The sequence below is a fragment of the Chelmon rostratus genome, chromosome 3 (assembly GCF_017976325.1).
Source record: "Chelmon rostratus isolate fCheRos1 chromosome 3, fCheRos1.pri, whole genome shotgun sequence".
Taxonomy (NCBI): Eukaryota; Metazoa; Chordata; class Actinopteri; order Chaetodontiformes; family Chaetodontidae; genus Chelmon; species Chelmon rostratus.
In genome coordinates, this window is record NC_055660.1 from 8,580,569 (window position 1) to 8,602,692 (window position 22,124).

At 44.8% G+C, this 22,124-nt stretch overlaps 2 protein-coding genes across 6 annotated transcripts in view; one reads left to right on the forward strand and one right to left on the reverse strand.

Annotated features, from left to right (window-relative positions):
• The window catches only part of apbb2b (amyloid beta (A4) precursor protein-binding, family B, member 2b), a 49,164-nt gene extending 42,489 nt beyond the window's left edge, over positions 1-6,675 (forward strand). For 4 of the 5 annotated variants that reach the window (XM_041933224.1, XM_041933227.1, XM_041933228.1 and 1 more), the window contains 4 exons: positions 759-842; positions 965-1,080; positions 1,983-2,162; positions 3,220-6,675. In XM_041933224.1, coding sequence (XP_041789158.1) covers positions 759-842; positions 965-1,080; positions 1,983-2,162; positions 3,220-3,390 — 551 coding nt within the window. In that variant the 3' untranslated portion in view covers positions 3,391-6,675. The remainder of the gene's footprint in view (positions 1-758; positions 843-964; positions 1,081-1,982; positions 2,163-3,219) is intronic. The other variant, XM_041933226.1, reaches the window with a different exon arrangement.
• Positions 6,676-7,247: 572 nt separating this feature from the next.
• LOC121604841 (putative methyltransferase NSUN7) lies at positions 7,248-21,773 on the reverse strand. The gene is made up of 12 exons (XM_041934467.1): positions 21,650-21,773; positions 20,919-21,101; positions 19,437-19,495; positions 18,065-18,192; positions 17,771-17,923; positions 16,893-17,070; positions 15,917-16,130; positions 15,684-15,827; positions 14,822-14,923; positions 14,588-14,705; positions 11,379-11,499; positions 7,248-8,147 (listed from the first exon to the last, which is right to left on the reverse strand). Exons 1-12 carry the CDS (start codon positions 21,738-21,740, stop codon positions 7,248-7,250), a joined length of 2,391 nt encoding a protein of 796 aa, XP_041790401.1. The 5' UTR covers positions 21,741-21,773.
• Positions 21,774-22,124: the final 351 nt, after the last annotated feature.

Genomic DNA, 22,124 nt, shown 5'->3' on the forward strand with positions numbered 1-22,124 from the left:
GAGATATGGAGGGTTCTCCTCAAAATTTTAAACTAGCCAGACAAATGGGAAAACTAGCTAGTGGTGGTAGCAAGACAAACTTTCTTGTAGTTCAGGAGACAATGCAGGAGAGCAGTGTTGAAGAGATATGTAGGCTAACACATGAGACACAGCAACAGTCAGGCAGACTGACAACAATCCAGCCTGCTGCTGACAGCTTGTCAAACCAAACAGCTGCAGTGTCAGTCTCTGCTTAAAACAAAAAAAAACCTGTCAACTTATCAAACATGCCAAACAGGAGGTGCAGAGAGAGAATGTTGGTTTATAGTTCACTGTGCCAGTCTAAAGCAGTGTGCTATTATAGGATGATAACATCCAGTAATTAACAAATAGCTATGAAAAGACTTTCAAAGCAGGATTGAAGATTATCTGTAATGGTGACGTCCTTACAGTGCATGGAGCAATGTTTACAACAGCAGAGAGAAGAAAAACATGTTTTTGGCCGAGTGAATTTTATTGTTGACACCACATTTTAAACCAAACAAACTCAAAGAGTATAAAAACTCAACATCACGTTCATTACATTGTTTCGTCAGTAGCCTCGTTAAGATCTCTCACAGCACATCTAGAAACGCTGTGGCAGTTTGCCAGCAAGTGTTTCTACCTGTCAGGCTACACTTGGGAACCCTCTGTGAATGTACACTGTTGGTCGTTTACATATATGGAGTTCAACGTTTTCTCCTGTGAGCGCCGATTAAATGTGTGTGGCTTCTCCCCAGCAGAGTTCCCCACACCAAAGACAGAGCTGGTGCAGAAATTTCAGGTGCTCTACCTTGGGATGTTGCCTGTGGCCAGACCAATAGGTCAGTCTGACACAAACACACACACACACACAATACTGTTAGACGCACTGTGTTGAGATGCAGTGTTAACTTCAGCTACGATTGAAATTTTTGTTGTTTGTTTTTAACATCCTCTGCTCCAGGCATGGACATACTGAATGGAGCTATAGACAGTTTAATCGGTTCTTCCAACAAAGAGGACTGGACTCCAGTAGCCCTCAATGTGGCAGATGCTACTGTCACCATCAGCAAAGACAAGGTCAGACACACATCTGTTATACACCCAACTCCCCCAGCTTGTCTTCACCCTGTTCTTTCCTGCTTTGTGCATGGAAAAATGAAATACAATAAAACAAACTCAATACACAAGACAAAAAGTGATGGCGACAGCCTGAGTGCTTTGGCATTATGGGATTTATTGATGCGACGTCTTTCGTAAGCAAAGAAAACAACCAGTGTTTTAAGGCTAAATGCACAAGTCTCTATACATGCTTTCACTCTGTGGCAATATCACCCCTATTTAGAGAACCTAGCTTATGTCTGCAGCCTTAACCTTTCAATAATTGTGCAAAAGAGACAGACTATGGCTTTATCACAGGGCTGTTTAGTGATGCCACGTACATTATCCGCTCTCAGATAAGCTGGAGTGGCTGACAGAAAAGGTAATCCACTACTCGTACTTCACTTTTGATTCCAGTGTGTGAAATCAGAAGAATGGTGGAAAACACGCCACTTGTGCTTTGCTGACATTGTCAGCCAGAAAGGTAGAAAGCTGCTCCCAAGAGCAGTGAGGCAGAAATGCAGCTCACAGACAGCTGTTAAATCTGCATGTTAAGTCTTAACAAGGTTTGACCATATAGATGATATAAAATGTCCTTTTTCTCCATTTAAGTAAGTTATAGATTTCCTCTGTAACATCAAGGTCCTTAGAGCCCATCTGCTCCAGTGGACCTGTTTATTAGGAGGCTGCAGTTTTACCAGCCGCTCCCCTGTATGAATAAAATGCAGAGAAGATGTTGGATGGTTGTAAATTCTTTCAATTCTGTGTTTTATGATGTCTTTTCCTCCCAATCAGATCCTAGAAAATAAACATCACATCTATCTACACTACATGTGTCTGACTTCCCCATTAATCTCACACTCCAATATGTTTTTGACCAGGACGAAGAGGAAGTGCTGGTGGAGTGTCGCGTTCGTTTCCTGTCTTTCATGGGCGTCGGGCGGGACGTGCACACGTTTGCCTTCGTCATGGACGTTGGCGGCCATCACTTTGACTGTCACGTCTTCTGGTGCGAGCCCAACGCTGGGAACGTGTCCGAGGCTGTACAGGCAGCTTGTATGGTGAGTCAGTGAGGAGCAACCACAGAGCTGACAACACGACTCATTCACACCGAGCCGAGTCTGACTAGGTTAAAGGAATGTCTGGAGTTGATGGTTAGGTTGTGGGAAATGGAGTGTGTGTGTAACTGGTAACATAGGTATTTGTATAAAGTGATCACCTTGGTCTCTAGACATAAAATAGGTTAAAGTCTTATGGAAAGGGCTCCTTGATTCCTAATTGAACTCAAGGTATCACATGCAAAATGCTTTCAATTTGATATAAACTGGGGTCATCATCATAAGTACAGACAGGCACAGACATTTTACAGCCTCTCTTTCTGAGAGAAAGTTTAGTGTCAGCCTTGACAGATTGGTGTTTTACTGTCCATATGCTCTATGCTCTATTCAGGTTGTAATGGGGCCCTGTGTCAAAGCAATGTTGGTGTAAAACACGCATTCAAATCAAGAGAAGCCACCTAAAGTTAAAATATAGTGCGAGTTCAGCATCAGTTGTCTTTGAACGAGGACGTCCTTGAAATTTATCTTTTATAGATTTTCTGTTTGAGGTTGAGTGTCTGTAGATTGTGTTACACATTGTTTACAGGAAACATTTTCAAAGACAACACATGCACTTTGAATTAGTAATTCACTGTAAACCCATAATACTTTTTAAGAAGTTTTTACGTTATCATCGCAATATGTATGATCACAACCCAGAACGTCCACCGTGATGCAGCCCATTAGTGGAGGTTGCACATCTTCCTCTGCCCTCTCTGCTGGGTGTGAGTCACAAGATTAGTCGACTGCTGGCTGAGCTATTGATCACACATCAGAACTTTGGATATATGGACACACACACACACACACATGCACACACTAAAACTGATTCATAGTGACAAGAATCATCAATCATTTCTATTGATCACAGCTAGCCGCCTGCACCAGTCCAGCCTTCCTTTCTCGAAATCACACACACACACACACCTCCACACACCTCTACAGTTGTATACTCAGCAGCTGTAACTCTGTATTATTTACAGTATGTCTCTCTTTGTTTCTCCCTCTCTCTGTCTTTCAGCTGCGGTATCAGAAGTGCTTGGTGGCTCGACCCCCCTCCCAGAAGGCCTGCGGCTCGTCTCCCCCCGGTGACTCGGTGTCCCGTCGGGTCTCGACTAGCGTGAAGAGAGGCGTCCTGTCTCTCATCGACACCCTCAAACAGAAGAGACCCGTCACCGAGTTGCCGCAGTAACCGCGGTCGGGCGCTACCGACTCCCTTACCACAACCCCCAGTCACCATGGTAACTAGTCGCATCGCTGCCAAAACCCGTCGCCACCACAGACCCCAGTAACCATGGAAGCACAGCAAGGCCCCGGGGTTTGGGAAACCCTGTCACTGTTCCATCGCTTTTCTGGAGTAAAATTGGAATAGAAATTGGAATTTCATCTCAAGAGATTATCAGCTCTTTAGCAGCAAGTCAAACGTGTTTACTCCAAATAACTGAGATGAATAGACTCTAATCCCACATCAAGAAGGAACAACCACAGAGAAACCCCTGGAATGATCATCGTAAAGGTGATACGTGTACATAGAAGTAACTCTCGTCCCCCTCAGCACAAAGAAGGAGCGAGGAGAAGAGAGCAAAAAACCGAAGAAGTCGGACGTACTCCTTTAAAGCACAGCACGTGTGATGAGTGAGCTCAGCGCTGCCCAAACTGCTTATTCCTCCATGCTCTAATTGTATTTGTGCCTGTGCTGCCAGCATGACCTTGCACACCTGGCCACACCCCATTGTCATTCACCTGGTTGTCCTGTTAGTTTGTAGTGGCTCTTCGCCCCACTGTCCCGCTTTCTCATTATCCTCAGTAGGCTGTAACGTGAAGTGAATGGAAGAAAGGAATCACGAAAGCCATCGTGTCTGATTTTCAGATCAGTATGTAATGAATGAACGAAAGAAGCTGCTACAGTCTAAAGAGATCTGGCCGTCAGTCTACACACTCTCACTCTAACCCGTTCGACCGATCCTGCATGAACTTTTTATAGAAAAATGAACCATTCTAGACAATATCAACACACTGCTGCTGCTTTCAGAGACTGAAGGAGTGAGAAATCCGAAGCCACGTTTTGTTTTAATTTTTATTACTATTATTTCTTTCTTTCTCGTCAACTGTGCAAAAATCAATCTGGACGGTCTAAACGAGCGGTGGCTTTTCACCCGAAACATCCTTCACGCGCCTCCTTTTTAACTGTCGTCTTTATTCTTTTGTCGTCCCTCGGAAAATGACAGATGATAGCCATAATGGAGGAGGAGAATGCAGGGATGGACAGAGTGTTAGCCCTCCCTCCTCTGCTCTCTGCTAAACAGTGCAGGACTGCTGCTCCAAACACAGGAGACATCAGCATGCTGCCGCTGCTGCTCTTCGACACACATGCTGGAGGAAATTATGGCCGATAATTCCTTTCAATCCCACCTCGGTGTCAGTCCTCAGAGACTTCATGTCTGCTCATAAAAGGGGACTGGCAACACAAGAAACGCTCGAGGAATCATGCAAAGAAGAAGACTCGAGGAATGTGTTTTTGTACCCGGGTAGAGTGGCGATGGTTTTGTCCACAGCTGAGATCTGAACTGCGAGGAGGTGAGTTGGGGAGAGAGACAGGGCTCACCTCCAGCCTCGGCTGTTTTTCCAGAGGAAAGCCAACAGAGAGACGCGTTGACTCAAATTCACAGGACTTTCCTGGGCTGCTATCTGTCTGTCTCCAGGGTTCTGTTCACTTGAATGCGCCTTCTTTGTTTTTTCATCGCCTACTTCCTTATTATGCGACTCTTTTCATCAGTGCCACGAGATCACCTTCGTTCTTCCTCTTTTGGTCTGTTTTCTGTAGTTTTTCTCGCTCAAATCTCAATTCAACGCTGCTAGCTCCTTCTTATGACATATCTGACAAGCCTGGATGCATGGTGATAACTAATGAAGTCTGTTATTGCACCTAAAATAGTGGCAGTTCTCTTGGATGTAGGGCAGCAGATTAATTGCGAGCCTGCATAATTGAGCGTTGCCTTAACGTCTCCGCCGGACAGCTGTTGTCCAATCACAGTTTAGGAACTATAGCTGCCTGCCAAGCTTTTGGATTGCTCTCCATATTAAAGAAATGTGCAAAGGGCTGGAGAAAGACTGATACTGGGTGTAAGTTTGGAGGGTTGTACCTTTTTTATAAATGTTTTTTATATCACCTTTGCTTTAGCATCTTAAGCATGATATTGTGTATTTAGCCATCAACTGCACATTCAGGACCCCCTTTACAAGAATCTATTTAGAAACAGCGTATGAATCCAACTCATGGAGCTATTATTAGCTTAATTAGCCTTTCAGTGAGCTAATACAATCTGCTTGCAGCAGTTGTCATCTCAGCGGCCAAAATCAATGGTGGCTGGTTTTAATGAGAGGCTGCTTTCGTTTAGGTTTGCTTTATTTCAAAATAATTTTTAGGAATAAATCTACCTTAAGCTGCATAAACGTGTGACATGTGAGAAAGGAGCGCTTCACAGCCGTAGCAACAGTAACCATGGGGAGACTGGGCTCAGCGATCAAAATGTCTCATCTGCAGGTGCGTCTTGCTTGTTGTCTCCATGTCTTGCTGTTGAACTCCACAGTTAACGAACTGAAGGAACCAGGAGTGTAATTGAGATTCTGAAGAGAAAATTCAGCCACATCACCTTTTTTTTTTGGTCACAAGGATGTTGAAATGTGAATGACAAAATATGTGTGTACATAATATCCATTTAATGTAACATTTGGCATTAATCATTGTTATAAGCTATGTTTTCATTTTGAATGTCTGTAGTTTTCTATTACTTTCTTGTAATGAAATGCCTTTTTTGAGAACTCACCAAATGGCCAAAGTGTAAAATACTGATATACTACATTGTAGATAAGAAAAATACGAGAGCAAGTAATGAAAATGAGAGGAGAGGTGATTGGAAATTTCCACAGTTGTCAATTAAGTTGATACTGAATTTAACTGAGCAATTATCTATGCATTCTTTTGATCTCGAGAAATGGAAAGTCGTAAAAAGCCTTGCATGCCCTTGGACGGTTGAAAGAACGCCTGTATGTACTGAACAGAACTATTTTTTATTTTATTTATTCTATTTTATAAAGGTATATACTGATTTTATTAGTTGGGGCAAGTAAAGTCTCTTGACTCGGTGTCATTGTCTCAGTCCCTGGTTAACTCACAAGGCTACAACGAGCTCCGCTTTGCAGAAAAAGGAATATATGTTCACCTTGTACAGTGCACTGAGAGCTGGGAGTCCACTGTTGGTCTGATGGTGAACAGGAGGAGGTGGAGGAAGAGGAGGAGGAGGAGGAGGATGGTGATAGCAGTGGACTCCCAGCATCTCTGTCAGGCTCACACACATAAACAACAAAAAACACCCATTTCCCACAGATGGATGTGTTGGCTTCCGTTTGCTGCTCACTGATTTGTACACTTTATCAATGTAACCAATTGTGAGAATAAACAGCATTATAAAATAGAGCCCCAGACTTTTGTGTGTGTGTCTGTGTATGTGTGTGTGTGTGTGTGTGTGTGTGCGCACACATTAAGGCTGTAACTTATTTTTACTTTAATCATTACTTTTTTTGGATTATTAATTGATTCATTGTTCGTATTGGTTTGTTCGAGAATGATTTGTCCCTCTCACATTAATTTGATAAAGTTTTAGAGGTCTAAGAGGATTAGAGAGCTCTATTTCAGGAAGAAAAAAGATAAAAATGTATAATAGATTTCTTTTTCCCCCTATCCTTTCTGTCATCTGATGACGTGTGTGTGTGTGTGTGTGTGTTCTGGAGCCACAGATGAGTCTCCGGACCGGAGATGAAGAAATAAGTAAAACAGCCAAATTAATTTTCACCAAAATTTTTATAAGTTGGTTTAAAATCACAGTTGAATACTTCCTGGTACACAGCATTCAGCTGATCATATAAGTAAAAACACACGTCTCCAAGAATAATTTTAATAAGATCTTTTCTAAACGGGAGTCCTTTCTTTTGTGACTGCAGTGTCAGAATATGCTGACACTGCAGTCAGACAGCCTGACGCCCTCGGGTCTACAGTCCAGGCAGAGAGACTGAGGAGGAGGATGCAGATATTGGGGCGAGCTGAGAGCTGGAGGCCCGGGACGGACGCTGAGAGACCGAGCTGCCACTCCTGCTGCTCAGAGAGCTGGGGGAGGGGAAAGGAATGGGCGGCAGGACAAAATCGTCCGGCTTCGACTTCCCCTGCGTCTCCAGCTCTGTCTTCCCTCTGACCAGCTTTCCTCTGGCCTTAAACTGGGTTTCTGGTCTCACGGCATCCTTCGGCGTTCCCCCTGCCCTTTCAGGCTCTGGGTTGTGTCTCCGCCCCTGCTCGGATCCTGCGCGTGGCGTCAGCGGAGCAGGACGGGCTGGGGAAAGGACGGTCTGCCGGGATTTAATCGCTGGATTGTCGCTCAGCTTGTGTGCGAGGGCTGTGATGGGAGACAAGTGGTTTGGGGGTTTCGCAGAGGACATCAGCGTGAGCGTAAGACGAGGTATTCTTCTTGGTTTGCTTTTTGTCAGGCGCCTCTTGTGATGTGATTGGTTGACTTTCCTCTTTGTCGATTTCTTCCTGTGGTTTTTAGGGGGATGCTTGGAGACAGCCTTGTTGGGTTTCTGTCGTCGTTTGACCTTTCGCTTAGACCCTTTCAGCCCCCTCCTCGCCTTTCCTCCCTTCTCTTCCTCCTCGTGGCATTCACCTTTCTCCTCATGTTCTAAAGGTGCGACTGGATCGTCATCCACAGGCTCCCGTCCCGGCTGCCTGTCCTGCCTGGAGGGGGATGAAGGTTTGCTGCTGGCTGAACCGGCTCCGTTTTTCCTGCTTTTCCCCTTTTTTCCAGGTTTTGCTTGCTCAGGAATTATTCCACCCAGGAGGCCCTTCGCTGCTGCCCTTGCCAGCACATCCTGGACTGTTTCTACCTTTGTGGGATCCGTCTGAAAAAGCAAGGGCAGTTTATGATTTGATGTGAGGATACAGCACATTTAAACTGCAGGCCTCGAGGGTGACATAGCACCAAGGAGATCTATACAACGAAGCACGACGCTGTAGAAATGAAGCTGTAAAGTGAACCTGCGGAGGAGGAGGAGGAGGAGGAGGAGGAGGAGGAGGAGGAGGAGGAGGAGGAGGAGGAGAGAGATCACAGGGGGGTTGATGGCTTTTAAATCCCAACAGAGCAGAGTGTGGGATATAATTTGAAAGGCAACACGATAGTTACTGTCACAAGCCTCTTTTCTTTCCTTGCTGTTGCTGTATGTCATACATACCAAAGCTGTGCCAAAGCACAGCTAAGGCTAACGACAATGCCATGAAGTCATAGGAAAGGAATCGGACAAAGTGAAAGTTTGACCTGCTGATGGCGTCAAATCACCGTGGACGGGAACCAAAGTGATTACAGTTCAACCTGAGAGGGAACGTGAAGGTCCACAACGCATTTCATCAGCTATCCATCCGATAGTTATTACAACACTTCATTAAAAGCAACAAGCATCAGGTGGCACAGGAAGAGAAAAGTCAAGGGATCATCAAAATCAGTGGGCTTCAACCTCTGGGGGCCGTAAATGTCTGCACAGAATCCGTCCAATGGTTGAGAGAGAGAGAGAGACATCAGCTCGTTTAAAACTGCAGCGCGGCTGTCAACCAGAGCCAAGAGGAGAGAGCGCATTAGTCCAGGTTTAGCGGCTCTGCTCAGGCTTCCTGTAACATTAGGACTAATTTTAAAGTCCTCCTTGTCGTATACAAAGCCTTTAATGGACTAGGACCAAGCTACTTTGCTGACTCCCATGTGATCATCTGCTGCTGGTCTGTTGGAGGTTTCCAGCAACAGCAGAAAGAGAATCGGGGATGCAGCCTTTGTCCCAAAGCTCAGGGACACACTACCCACAGACATCAGGGCATATTTTTAAAAGAAAGCTAAAAAAGGATCTCCTCACTTTAGCCTTTAACTAGCTATGACTTCCTGGTACAGGCCTGAAACTTTGCGCTTTGCCTCACGCTCATGCACCGCTGCACGTCTTTCAAAATGTATTTTTCCTGATTTCGTGCATTCAATGAAATCTATTTTGAACTTACATATATGCACAGGGATAAAACGCTGTCTTCATCTGCAGTGAAAAAGAGAGAAGAAAAGCCTTTGAGTCAGCTCTACATCTCTGTCTCCGTGTGCCTGTCTCAACCTCTGCTCTAATGAAAGTTGAATGATGTTCAGCAGACTGCTCAAAACACTGCAGCATTTTTTATTCGCTCTCAAGTGAGCGTTTAATCTGCCTTTACATTGTTTTTCATTTTTCTTGCCTTGACAGCGTTATATGCTCCGAGTCATTTATAAGCCTCAAATTTTTAATTACGCTGCCAAAATCTGAGTTTGTAGTAAAATGGAGAAGAGTACATTTTACTAGATAGAGGCATGAGTGATGGCAGCCTGTCAGATGTGTGTGTGTTTTTTTTTTTGGACACATGGAAATATGAATTGCCATGAAATTTTAGATAATGAATCCAACTGGCTTCTCCTCTAGTCCATCATTCACATCACATTTTTAGTGAAATGAAACTGTTAGATAGAAATTTGCCACATTCATGGTCTCCGCAGGATGAATTATAATAATGTTGGTGATGCCTGAACTTTTCCTCTAGCGCCATCATCAGGCCAAATCTCTCCAATTATGACCCAAAACCTGCAAAACTGACAGTCCCATCAGCCTCAGCTATGCCTTATGTTTATGGCTAATAAACAGTATTATCATGCTAACATGTTGCACTGAGATGATAGATATAATTAACATTATAAGCAAAGGCATTGTGATTGTGAGCATGCTGACATGCAGATGTTGCATTTTAGTTAAAGCTCTGCTAACAGTACAGAGCTGCCGAGCTGTCGTTTGTACTCCTCGAAGTTTAAACTGCGGCTGAAGTTACAGCTTGTGACTAAATGAGGAAAACTAGGGTGTGCTAGAGACATCATGGTGTCCGCCTGTCAGATATGTTGGATGTGTGTGATTTTTCAGCTTTTAAGGACACACAGCTTCCATCTGTTTGTCATGAAGGAGTCTGTTTTCTCGTGTCGGCCTCTGATTTCTAAAAGAGAGCTTTTCAAGGAGACTTCCCGTTGCCTTATCCCACCTCTCTCTCTCTGTCTTTCTCTGTCTCTCTCTGCTGCCATGTGTCTGTTTCAGATCCCTTTAAATCGTCCTCTAGCGCAGTTCGACTGGTGTGGAGTCATTCATCTGAGCGGCGGTTAAGCACCTCACAACTGTCAGTGTGACTGAGTCTGCAGCCGCAGCTCTGGTGTGACCGGACTCACTGTCAGAGCGAACGTCGATCTAATTAGGTGTGATGAGCGTTTGATTTTAGATTTCCACACAGCTGCTGGACAGGTGAGCGAAGCCTGCCCCCTGAGTGTGTGTGTGTGTGTGAGTGTGAGTATTGATACGTGCACACAAAGAGGCACAGTCCCCTCCCTGCACCAGTTTTTCAAGCTGCAGGGGATCAAAGGAGCAGCATCTCATTTCCTTCTGTTGTATTTTTCTTCTCTTTTATGAGTGGAGTGAGACGGGGAGAGAGAGGATGGGGCTTGAAGATGGAGCAATGAGTTGATGCAACGAGACTGGAAGGGTGGAGGGAGGGCTGGAAGAACGGTGCAGAGAATCATTCATTCCATTCATCTCTGCTGTGGAGTACTGAAATGTTTCAGCTGCTCGGGCGTAGGCCGGTTTCATCTTGAACTTGTCAACACGAGTCAATTTTATTTATGTAGCCCTGAATCACAAATCACTATTTCTCTCAAGGGGCTTCACAATCTGTACAGCACACGACACCGTCTGTCCTTAGACCCTCGGTTCAGATAAGGGAAAGCTCTCCGTTGTCTCTTTTTTATGGCGTGTTGGAATAATGCTGCAGTGTTTCAGGGAGCGAATGTGTGTGTCTGTGTGTGTGCGTGTGTGTGTGTGTGCAGACAAGCAGAGCCGACCGACCTCCCAGCAGACAGACAGTAAAAGAGTGCAGCCTCAGCACTACTGGAAGGTCTCGTGGCAAAGCTATCACACAAAGCGCTCACACACACACACACGGGCACATGCACACACCACCAAACCTCTGTACCTCCTCCTCCTCCGAACACAACCTTGCCCTCTACAGTTCTTTCCTTTCAGCCTCCACCTGGTCCCTCTCACCTGTCGGGACAGCCGAGCGACGAAGCAGCCGTTGGTGAGCTGAGATGTTTGGAGTCTGAAGAACTTGGAGTCGGTTGTGTCTCCTGACTGGGCGTCATCGGGGAAAATGGGCCCGTTCACCCTGAGAGAGCAGCGCACCAGCAGGTGAGAAGCGGTTTAAAGGAGCTATTTTAGAACAAATTCACTACTGCCACATTGATTCAGAGTAGTATTACTGGAAACTAATGGGTATGAGTATTTGCAGCTTCAGGAAGTTTTACTCTGACAGTCAAATACAGGAAATTGTTTTTTTTTAAGCTCTGCTGCTTGTGGCACCTTTGATGTTTTCTTTTTGAGTGCTTCCAGGCAGGTGGGCGAACTTCGTCAGCTTTGGCTCATAAACTGATGCACAATTCTTGAGAATTTCACAAATCAACACTGTTTACTTGACTTTTTACCGTAGATGTAAGTGGATGTTGGTCCACCGGGTACTCATTGTATCTCTAGACAGGTTATCCAGCTCAGAGCCTCAGGACAGGCATGTTTATGGGCTCCTGCGCTGCCAGCTGTCACTGCTGGTCCCTGTGTATTGTACATCTGGGGTAAGTGCCCTTAACATTAGATATGTTAGCAAATGTTGGCAAACAGCTCTCAGCGGACCAAACGCTAATTCTTTTAAAATATGATGATGATGATGTGCTCATATGCCCTTCAAGCTCCTTTTGAAAGTGAAACACAGTATGGTGCACATTTCTTGAGTAAATTTGCATTCAATGCCATTTTAAGCAGAATGACCCTTCTTCCACAGCTGGATGGAGGCTGAAATACGCCCAAAGCATTTTTCTTTCCCGGGGTTCAGAATTTGAACTTGTGGGACTCTTGTAATGAGTGTAGTGAGTTTGAGATTTTAACAAGCTCAGAGACTTTAAAGAGTCGCTTTAACACCAGTCTGAAAAGCAGCACTATCCCACCCAGCTTCCAGCGTGCTGCACCTCTGACCCCACCCAACAGACCCTGGAGGACACTCCAGGCTCTGTCCACTCCAAGGTGAGAAGCTGAACCACTGAAGAACAACAAAAACAATATTTTTGCACTATTTTATTAGTTAATTAACTAATTTAACTAAACTTGCTAAACTGATTAAAATCTGTAAAATGTTTAAAAACATCAAGAGAAACCTTATAATGGCCTGTTTATGGAACAGGCTTGTTACAGTGGACTACTATAAAGACTAACATGTACCTCGAGGAAGTCTTTTGCATATAAACAACAGGACAGTTGACTGTGTTTAAAGACATACATAATGTTTGTTTTACTGCTACCTATCCCCTTCTTCCTCACCTGATGTTGGATTTAAGAATGAAGACATTACTTCTCTTTCATGCTTTAAGTTGTGGCAGAATGCAACCTTATCATATACAGTGGAAGGAAGGCGGTTTTGTGGCAGTTCAGAACATAAGCACATGCCTGGTATTAGCTGCTATTGTGCAGCTCGTTGGGGTGAACTAATGCCAACTCCTCTGTAAACAACACAGGCAGCGCGGTGCTTCTGCTCAGGATGCCTGTGTTTGCACTCAACTAGTAGACACAGAGATGAAACAGCTGTTGACCGTCTCATTGCACATTGGTAAGTTGCTAAAATAGCTTATGTGACCAAATCTAATAACGCTTGGATTTCTTTAAGAGGATGGATGGTAGAAAATGAGTCGTGTGGAGAAGCAGGCGTGAAACAGACTCTGAAATCTTCTCCGCCCCGTTCACCCCGACTGTAGGATTAACTACTGTCCCCGCAGCAACCGCAGCTGATCCTTTCTACTGCCATCAGCTGGTGACTGCAACCTCTCTCTCAAACATACACACGTGGATTCATACACACACACACACATCTGCACATACGTACTGTACATCTGGACACTTGAGATATGCTGTCATATTTACACTAGGCAGACATGATTTACTCACTCTCTGTCTTGCTCACAGCCTGTCCTGCAGGCTGGAAGTCTCAGGCATGAAGCTCACGTCTCACTTTAATTGGGTTCTGCAGTTTGATACACATGCAGATGTTACATGAGCAGCTGCTGAGCTGAACTAATTGTTTATGACAGTGTGAATTGAGCTCATATACTCTGTGCCTAGTCTGTTGCTTTCAATTTAGTCTTATTATGCTACTGTGCGAGGACTGTCTGAAAGCAGCGCTGTCTGCACCGTATAAGTGGATGCATGTACAAAATCTCAATTTGTGGCCAAAACGAAGGTTTCGTTAAGACTTTGCATTAGCTGTACTGCACGATGCACAGTGGATGATGTTGTCCAGCATCATTAGACTGCAAAAGCCACTTGCCAAAGTTTTTAGCCATGCTAGCGGTTTGTCACTCAAGGAGGTCCAGACTGAAATGTATCAATCAGATGGACTGCCTCGACGTGTTGTCCTGACTTTCATTGTACATCACCATCATCACCATACCATCATCAGGTCAAAATGTACCAGTATATTTGTCCAAAATTTGCTTGAAAACCTGCGAAACTAACAACACTTCCCTCAGCCGCAACTGCACTTTGTGTTTTAGTGCTAATTAGCAAATGCCTGCATGCTAGCACACCACACTCCGACTGTGAATGTGCTAAATTACACCTGCTTTACACCAACATGTTAGAATTGCCCTTGCGAGCACGTTGGCATGCTAATGCTAGCATGTGCAACTACAGCCCCTTGCACGGCTGTAGACTAAATTAAACGTATTAAACTTAGATTAAAGCCGTGCAGTTTGGTTTCATGAGTTGACATTTTGTTTGATCTCAGTGAAAGCAGTCGCTTTGATGACTACAGCATGAATACAATGATCTGACAGAATCTCAGCGACAGTGAGAGCACAATTATTCAGCTTCAAAGTAAATGTCTGACTGATGCAAACATGAAAGCAGATGAGCTTCGCTGTGAGCTGCCAATCGCCTGTCGCTCTATTTCACCGGCTGGTTGCATCAGGAAGGGAAGACTGAGCCTAAATGCCTTCAGCTTCCTGTTTTCCTTTAAATGCTCCTAGAATGACTTTTTCTAAAAAAAAAAAAAAAAACAACCCTATTGATTTATGTTTGGCCTCCAGTAGAATCAGTGCATAAGTAACTTCAGTCTTCTCATTACATTTGTGGTTTGAGCTTGTGGACAGGTAATGAAAAGTCTGATTGCTTAATTAAGCACTGGCTAGACAAAAAGAGAGCAGGTGTGTGTTTACCTGAAAGGCAGCAGTTTGGGGTGAGTGTGTGTTTTCTCCAACACTCTTTTCACCAGCTCTTCATTTTCCTCAGGATACACTGAGCGTGTGCAGTAGACCACAGTCTGAACCTTTGGGACTGACAGGCAGAGAAAAGGACGGTGTACAAAGAATAATCATCCATTCCAAAGTCTGCACAGAAGAAATACAATACGGTAAGAATGCAGCGCACACAGTTTTTCAGTGTGTACTCACAGGAGAGAGCGTGTGCTAGCAGCCGTCCCTGCTGGGTGGCCATTGTGTGTATTTTGCTCTGGGATACAGAACCGTGAGACAAGTCTGGCAGGAGATCCCAGTCTGTCAACAGGATGGAACTTATTCATTCATCTTTTAATGGAAAGATACTACCTCTTCATTCTACAATCAATATTTAGAGATTATTTTATTTTCTATTGAGTGATTTTCTTGGACTTTGGACCTTGCTTCCCCATCCCTTGCCTACTCCCTCTGTTCGCCTTCTTTAATAGCCCAGTGCTCGGCTCCAGCCTCTTCTCACACATTTCTCCATGCATTGACAGCTAACTAGCGTTAGTTAGCTCGAGTTAGCTTACTAGATGGTGGAGGAAAGGAAGGCAGCCAGTTGCTGAGAATTGTGCCGAGAAGATCCCTCTAAGTGTCTTTTTGCCTGGCTCCGGACAGTCAATCACAAATGTAATTATGACTCACACATGTACAAAGGAAACACATGTTTTTTTTAATTTCATTTAACTTCAGTGTTGGATTTGTTTTAATTTAGTTTTAATTTAATCTTCCATACATGGAGGAGAGACCTGTCTTTTGAGCATTTTCTCCAAAGTTTCCAAAAATCTGCAAACTCCGCAGACTCTCTTGAGGTAATTACTCACAATTCATATTATTCTTATGCAAAAAACGATGGCAGGGAAATTCAAAAAAACACACACACACGATGTACCGTGCACTCAGTTGCATGTGAAATCGGGGCCTCACACTTATACACCATGTGTCACTGAGGCATACTGATCACGCACGTGACGCCATTTAAAGCTCAAATTTAGGATGCAAGTAGGAAAATCTACCACTTCTATCCCTGACACACCTCCATGTTCACTGTGGATGGTGGGCACAGGGTCATTGAGGGCGGAGGACGAACACCGAGGCAGCACCATGATGACCTTTAAATGCTGGACGGCGGCGTCCGACTCATTCAGACCGCAGAACGCCTCTGGCAGGACTCGCACATCTACGTTGGACATGAGTTTGCATCAGGGAAGTCACACGTGTGCACAGTGGGAGTGTAAAAGGTCTCTCTGCAGTCCTTTCATCACTCACTTTTGACGTCCATCTGTGTGAGTAGTTCTTGCATCTCTGCCGTCTGTAAAGGCGTGCGATCAGCGCCGCACACCAGCACCCGGCCAGAGCGGGCCGCGGCCACCACGGCCACGTGGGCCACAGTCACCGCAGAGAAAGAGCCCGCCACCAGGACGTCACCGTTTTCAAACAGCAGGGGGCGTAACACGCTCACGGCCACGCACACACTCCTGTCCTGCAAGACGCAGGTGCATGCACGTTATCCACACATGCATGGAGGAGTTCCTTGTTTTTCCTGAATAAACTGAATCCTCCGGCTTTATAGACTGCTGCGTAGCTAATCAAGAAAACAGCACTCAGTTACACAACTTTGAAGTTCACATCACAACAGGAAAAGGCCCATTTGTAAAGAGCAAAACTTAATCTGTCTCACAGCAGTGAGGTGAAGCTGTTCTCATGGGTCTAAGAAGAGCTATTAGTCAATATGTCAAGCAATTAACTGCATTTCCTCCTGTTTTTCTAATTGGGCAGCTCTCAGTCAGCAGTTTGGACACTTTTTAAACTCTTTTAAGATGGAAAATGTGCTTTAACTAATCTCAATCAAGAGATCTACTCCTATAAAGTGGACATAGAGAAAACAAATGTTCTTGATGCTCCATAAGTAAAAGAACCAGAAGATGTTGGCCAGCAAAGATTAGGTATCTGGCATTGCGTTGTTGGTGCACTTTATTGTTTAATTTCTATTTTTTCCATTCTAGATTGGTTCCTTTTTGTTTTTACTAAAGTAGATTTACAGTTTAAACCAGCACTTGCACTTCTGCTTAAGTAAATAAGGAATCAGCAAAGTAAGAGTACTTTTACTTCAGTCGGAGTACTCTTTCCTCCTCCGTGAAACAATCAAAGCATGCTCTGAGAGAGGAAAGAATGTTTCTCATTACTGAGCTTTACCCATATTTAGCTCAATTACACACCACACCACACGCAAATTCATATGTACCTGCGTGTTGAGTGCATGTGTGAGGCTGCTGTGTTGGAGCAGAGCTTGAAGCTGCTGGGAGAAGACCAGCGTGTCTGGGCAGAGAGGGTCTCTGCAGAACGTCGCCTCCTGGAGGTCAGTCAGGCTCTCCACCTCACACAGGCCGGCGCTTCGTAACGCCTCACACACCTCCTCAACGCTACAGAGCAGGGGGCATATGTTTTATTTGAGGCAGAAACATCCTGGCAGTCGCACGCTGGGAATATTTGCAACAAATGTGCCTCAAACGCATCAGTGGGCAAACCGTGGAGCGTTTACTGCAGGGTTGTCTGGTGAACGGTGGCGCGGCATTTAGCATTACATCAACAACCACAGGAGCACTTCTTCCCTCAAGCTGGAAGAATGCTGAGCCCTCCTGTCTCAGATACGCCTGGGTGAACTTCACCGACTATTAACCTCACACTGCAATACCCCCCGCACAGAGCCTGTCACTTTAAACTCACAGTGTAGCAGTCATTTTCTAAAGAGCTTAACACTTCTCTTTACGCTGACATCATGTGCGCTGTGGTGTGTGACATATACCAGATAATCATGCTGGTTTACACCCAGGCAGAGGAGTGTGGAGTCTGGAGGGTGCCGCAAAGAAGAATAGAGGGGAGCCACCGAATGCAGAAAAGTCAGATGATTTAATAAGCTCAATACGCTCTTAAATGCAGGCACTTAATGGCACAACAAGGCTTGGACTGGCAGCTAGTGTGCCACCAGAATAATGACAATATTTGCACTTCTCTGAAATTACAAGCAAATAGAAAATAAGGGCGGAATAAATCTGTGAACAAGTGTCTGCATGGCCCTCTTCCCGAGTGTGTTTCTGTGTGTGTGTGTGTGTGTGAGCGTACCTGCTCCTGAGAGTATTGACCCATGCGTAAAGTGGCAGACGTTTGGCCCTGTGCTGTTTGGTCCTGACATGATGAGCCAGAAAGCAGGAGACGCTCTGCAGGTTCTGTTTCACTCTGCAACGAGCCAGAGATGCTGCCAGCTTGGTCTTACACCTGGAGTGAATACACACACACACACACACACACACACACAGAGCATATGACAGCAAGACCTTCGTATCGTATTCTCATGTGAGCTGCATAAGAAATAAACTGTTCAATAGTGATGTTAACACTTGGCACCCGGACACACACCTCTGCAGACTGCTCTCCAGGTCCCTGACCTCCTGGAGAGGCTCCTTTGATGCACGTTCGCGCAATAAAAACCTCCGGTCCTGGAAGTCAAACAGCATCACCATCGCCAACGGCAACAAGTCTCTGGACTGAAAAACAACAACATCATCATCATCATCATTAAAAGCTATAGTTGATATCATAATAAGAATAGACTTTTCTCCACAGCATACATTTGAACTGTGAGCTGCGAGCCAGCATGCACAGTACCAGGAGCCTGCAGCTAGCTCACCCAAACTAAACGTTTTTAACATGATCAATTACACCTGCGAAGACAGAATATCTGAGGTGAAGAAGGCCTATTGCAGTCATCTTCTGCGGTACTCTCACCACGCCGTTCATCTTAAACCTGCATTATTACTTTTGGCCACTTGGAGACAGCAGAAACAAGCTGTGAACACAACACTGACATATTATCACCTTTTAAGCTGATAGCGAACTTGTTAGCAAACAGCTGCTCGTTTACCCATCCAGCACTCACAGATTAACTTTATCATTCATCAGTCATGTTTTGGCCACCTGATGAATGTTATTCCTTTTAGCTGCTAAATGCTCCGCTATGTAGTCGCTAACTGTGTCTGGTGTGGAGAAAGTGGTGCACAGTGGGATTGTTAGAGCTTTTTTGCCAGTTTGTCACTATTGCATGTTGCCATGTGATCCAATATAAAAATACGGACTATAACTGCCTTACGGAAATCTAAAGAAGGGAAGCCTTTTCTCACACTTCTCTTCTTTTCCTTTATGGCCATGTGCGCATTTCCCTCCGCTGCTGTTCTCACGGTGTGTGTGTGTGTGTGTGTGTGCAGGAGGTAGAATATGTATATTGCCGTAAAAAGGTGTGTGGAATTACAAAGAGCTGTGTGGCAGCTTTTATTGTCATACTGGCAGACTAATGACCTGCCAACTCATTCTCTCTGTTTCACCCATCCATCAATAAAGCCATCATTTACACACACACTTACACATACACACACACACACAGGTGTGTCTCTTTGTCCATGTGTGTGTCGTTGCACAGTGTTTTATAGTGCCATTTACAGTCTCCCAGTTGGAGAGTGCGCCTGCGTCTCTCTTGTATGCATCATTTGCCACCTATAACCAGCCCGACTGCGCACAGATCTGAATACAAATGGCCCTAAACTGCATCCCCGTCTCCCTCACCACCATTTCACCATATTCTGATGGAGCACATTCATATGGACGGCGAGAGCACAGCTACTTTATTGGAAGACAGATAACTCCCGGGCATTTTAACAGTCAGTGAGTGAGTGCTCAAGTGTTTTTAATCAGTTCTTGGTTTGTGACCACTCATGTCAAATCTGGTGGGACTCACAATATGCTGAGACGTGTGGAAGCAGCTGTCGGCAATGATGTCCTCCAGTAAATCTTGGTCTAGGAGAAAATTAATTGTTGTTAATGGGCAGAGACAAAAATAGCAAAGCATCAGTTGGATTTCATCTAAGCTAATGGAGAGAAATCTTAGAGGCTCAGTTCACCCAAATGACCAAAAAACACAATTTCATATTTTAATTTGCCCAAATTTGGAGATATTCACCCCTGAGATTTCTGCCTCTGCTGCAGTATGTGCAGTTTGCGCCATTTTATTTTGTGGTTCGTGTAATGACCATGTAAAAACTGTGATGGCACCATTTCTTTAAAAATTTTATTTTTTTATTACTGCAGATAATCTATAGACATTTTTACAACAGTTTTATTCAGAGTAATTAGCAGCATTAATTGAGTCTTTTGGCCACTTGGGGGCAGCAGAGCACATGACACTGACATGCCACTGTCTCATATAGTTGTTGTGGTGAACATGTTAGCAAGTTGTTGCCTGTTCGCACGTCCTGCAGCAGCATTATCTTGTTATTATTTCCTTTTTGCTTGTTGTTTTTGTACCCATATATCCTCCAGCTAGTCTCTAACCTCGTCTATAAACCATTTACTACTGGGATGGAAGTGTGCAATGAGTCAAGTAGAGGTTTTTTGTTGCTTGAAAGCAGCTGCCTGCCGCTGCTGGAAATGAGGTTTATGGATGCAGTGAGAGTGAGCCAAAACGGTAAAGGCCATGGAACCAAAACAGTCAGCTAAAAGACGTCAAAATGCTCCGTGAAACTGAGGCTAACGGCAGAGTTGGGTGATAATTCATCACTGCGGGAGACTCCTTTGACCAATGGTTGATTTGAAAATATTTATCAGTGCAGGTTTGAATGTCATTTTTCAGTCACACACACAAGTCCATGTGTCCAGATCCACTGTGCTGATCTGGCCGGCAAACATCTCACAGAGACGTATCTCCAAACCTGGCCAAATGAAATCAAAACAATCTGCGTCGCTACCAGCCCCCCCCTGCATGTGCAGTCAAATACTTTATGTAAAACTGTGTGTGCTTACCATGCCTTTGTGTGTGTGTGTGCGTGTGTGTCCATGGCATGGGCCAGCTTATCACCTCCAATACAGACATCTGCTGTAACTCCAGCTGAAATAATTTGCAGTCTCATGAAGAAATGAAATGTGTGACTATATGCCATTTAATCTACAGTCTGCAGCCGAAGTTGCTCTTCAAAAGTGAATATTGGAGTTGACACATGCTGCAGCTCCACCGCTATTCATTATCGAGATAAGGCGTCCTCATGGGAAGTGGGTGAGGTCTGTAGAGGTAGCAGTCGAGTAGATCAAATTAATTTCTCCCTGACTTTATGTCTGACCATCTGTCCATCCTCTCCTGGCAGGGTGTGTGGGAATGCTTAAATCTCAAACCCAGATTTGGTTAAAAGAGACAGATTTTCTGAAAACAATATGAGCAGCTTCATACATTTGAGTGTGCTGAAGGCGAGCTGGAAGGCCTGTCTCTGCGTGGTTTTGTCCCCGCTCTCTGGCTGCCACGAGTCTGCCTTCTTCCCGTAATGCAGAGGCTGTTGTGTGGCTCTCTTCTCTGATCGCAGCTGCTGGAAAATGGCTGCTGCTTGCAGGTAGGCCTGATCTGATGGAGGGCAGACTGCAGGACGAAGGAGTGAGGGGAGGAGGAGGAGGGGGAGGTGAAGTATTGAAGGGCAAAAAGGGAGGGAGGAGAAGGAATTGGAAAGGAAATACAGGGAAATGAAAGGAAATGGAATGAGGAAAGAGGCGTCAAAGGTGGAGAGGAGGAGGAGGAGGAGGAAAAAGTGACATCAGATGAATGTAGAAAAACATCAAGAAGGAAATTGGTAAGTTTTAGTGAACCCTTGGAGGTGATGGCACTGTAAAAGGTTTAGATAATGGTTTGTTGTCTTTTGTCTTCAACTGGTGCATCCAACTGATCTATAGGTGGCTGCAACCTGAGGCCACACAGGTGTATTTGAGAGCCTTGTCTTTCTTTTCACAATAAAAGCCTTTGCCCATCGTCCAGTGCTGAACTGCAGCTTCTATCGTCACACAGCAGGTTTCATCAGTTTACAACCACTTTTAGAATCTTCACAATGCTAGAAAACACCGGAATACCTTTGAATGTGATTAAATATCTTCAGCGTGACACAAAATATCGTTGGAATCAGAACTGTATCTCACCTGGTGAAGGCGAAGATGAGTGAAGATGAAGAAGGGGAGGTAGAAATGAGAGGGGCTCCTTGCTGGTCTGCTGACCGGTGTCAGAGCTCATATTCGCATCCTCGCTGGAGCCCACTGTAGGAGAGGGGGGAAACAGTGTGTGCTCATGTTACACACACACACACATGAAACAAACAAACAAACAAACAAACAGAATGAAGATCTCACCTTTGTCCGCCATGCTCACTGCAACAAAACCAAACACTTGTCAAGCTCCTTCAACCTGAGATGTGCAAATGTAAATAAGACGCATAGCATTAGACGTGGCTGACATGTGATCCACCTCCCAGTTCCTGTGAATGTGAGACAGTGAAGCTGGAGGACTCTGTGGGTAATTGGGCCCCTCCTGATGCAATTAGGCGGTCGGTCCGATACATCAGCATGAATTAATAATGGGCTGCTGTCCGACCCTGGACAAAGGTCCACCTCACACTGA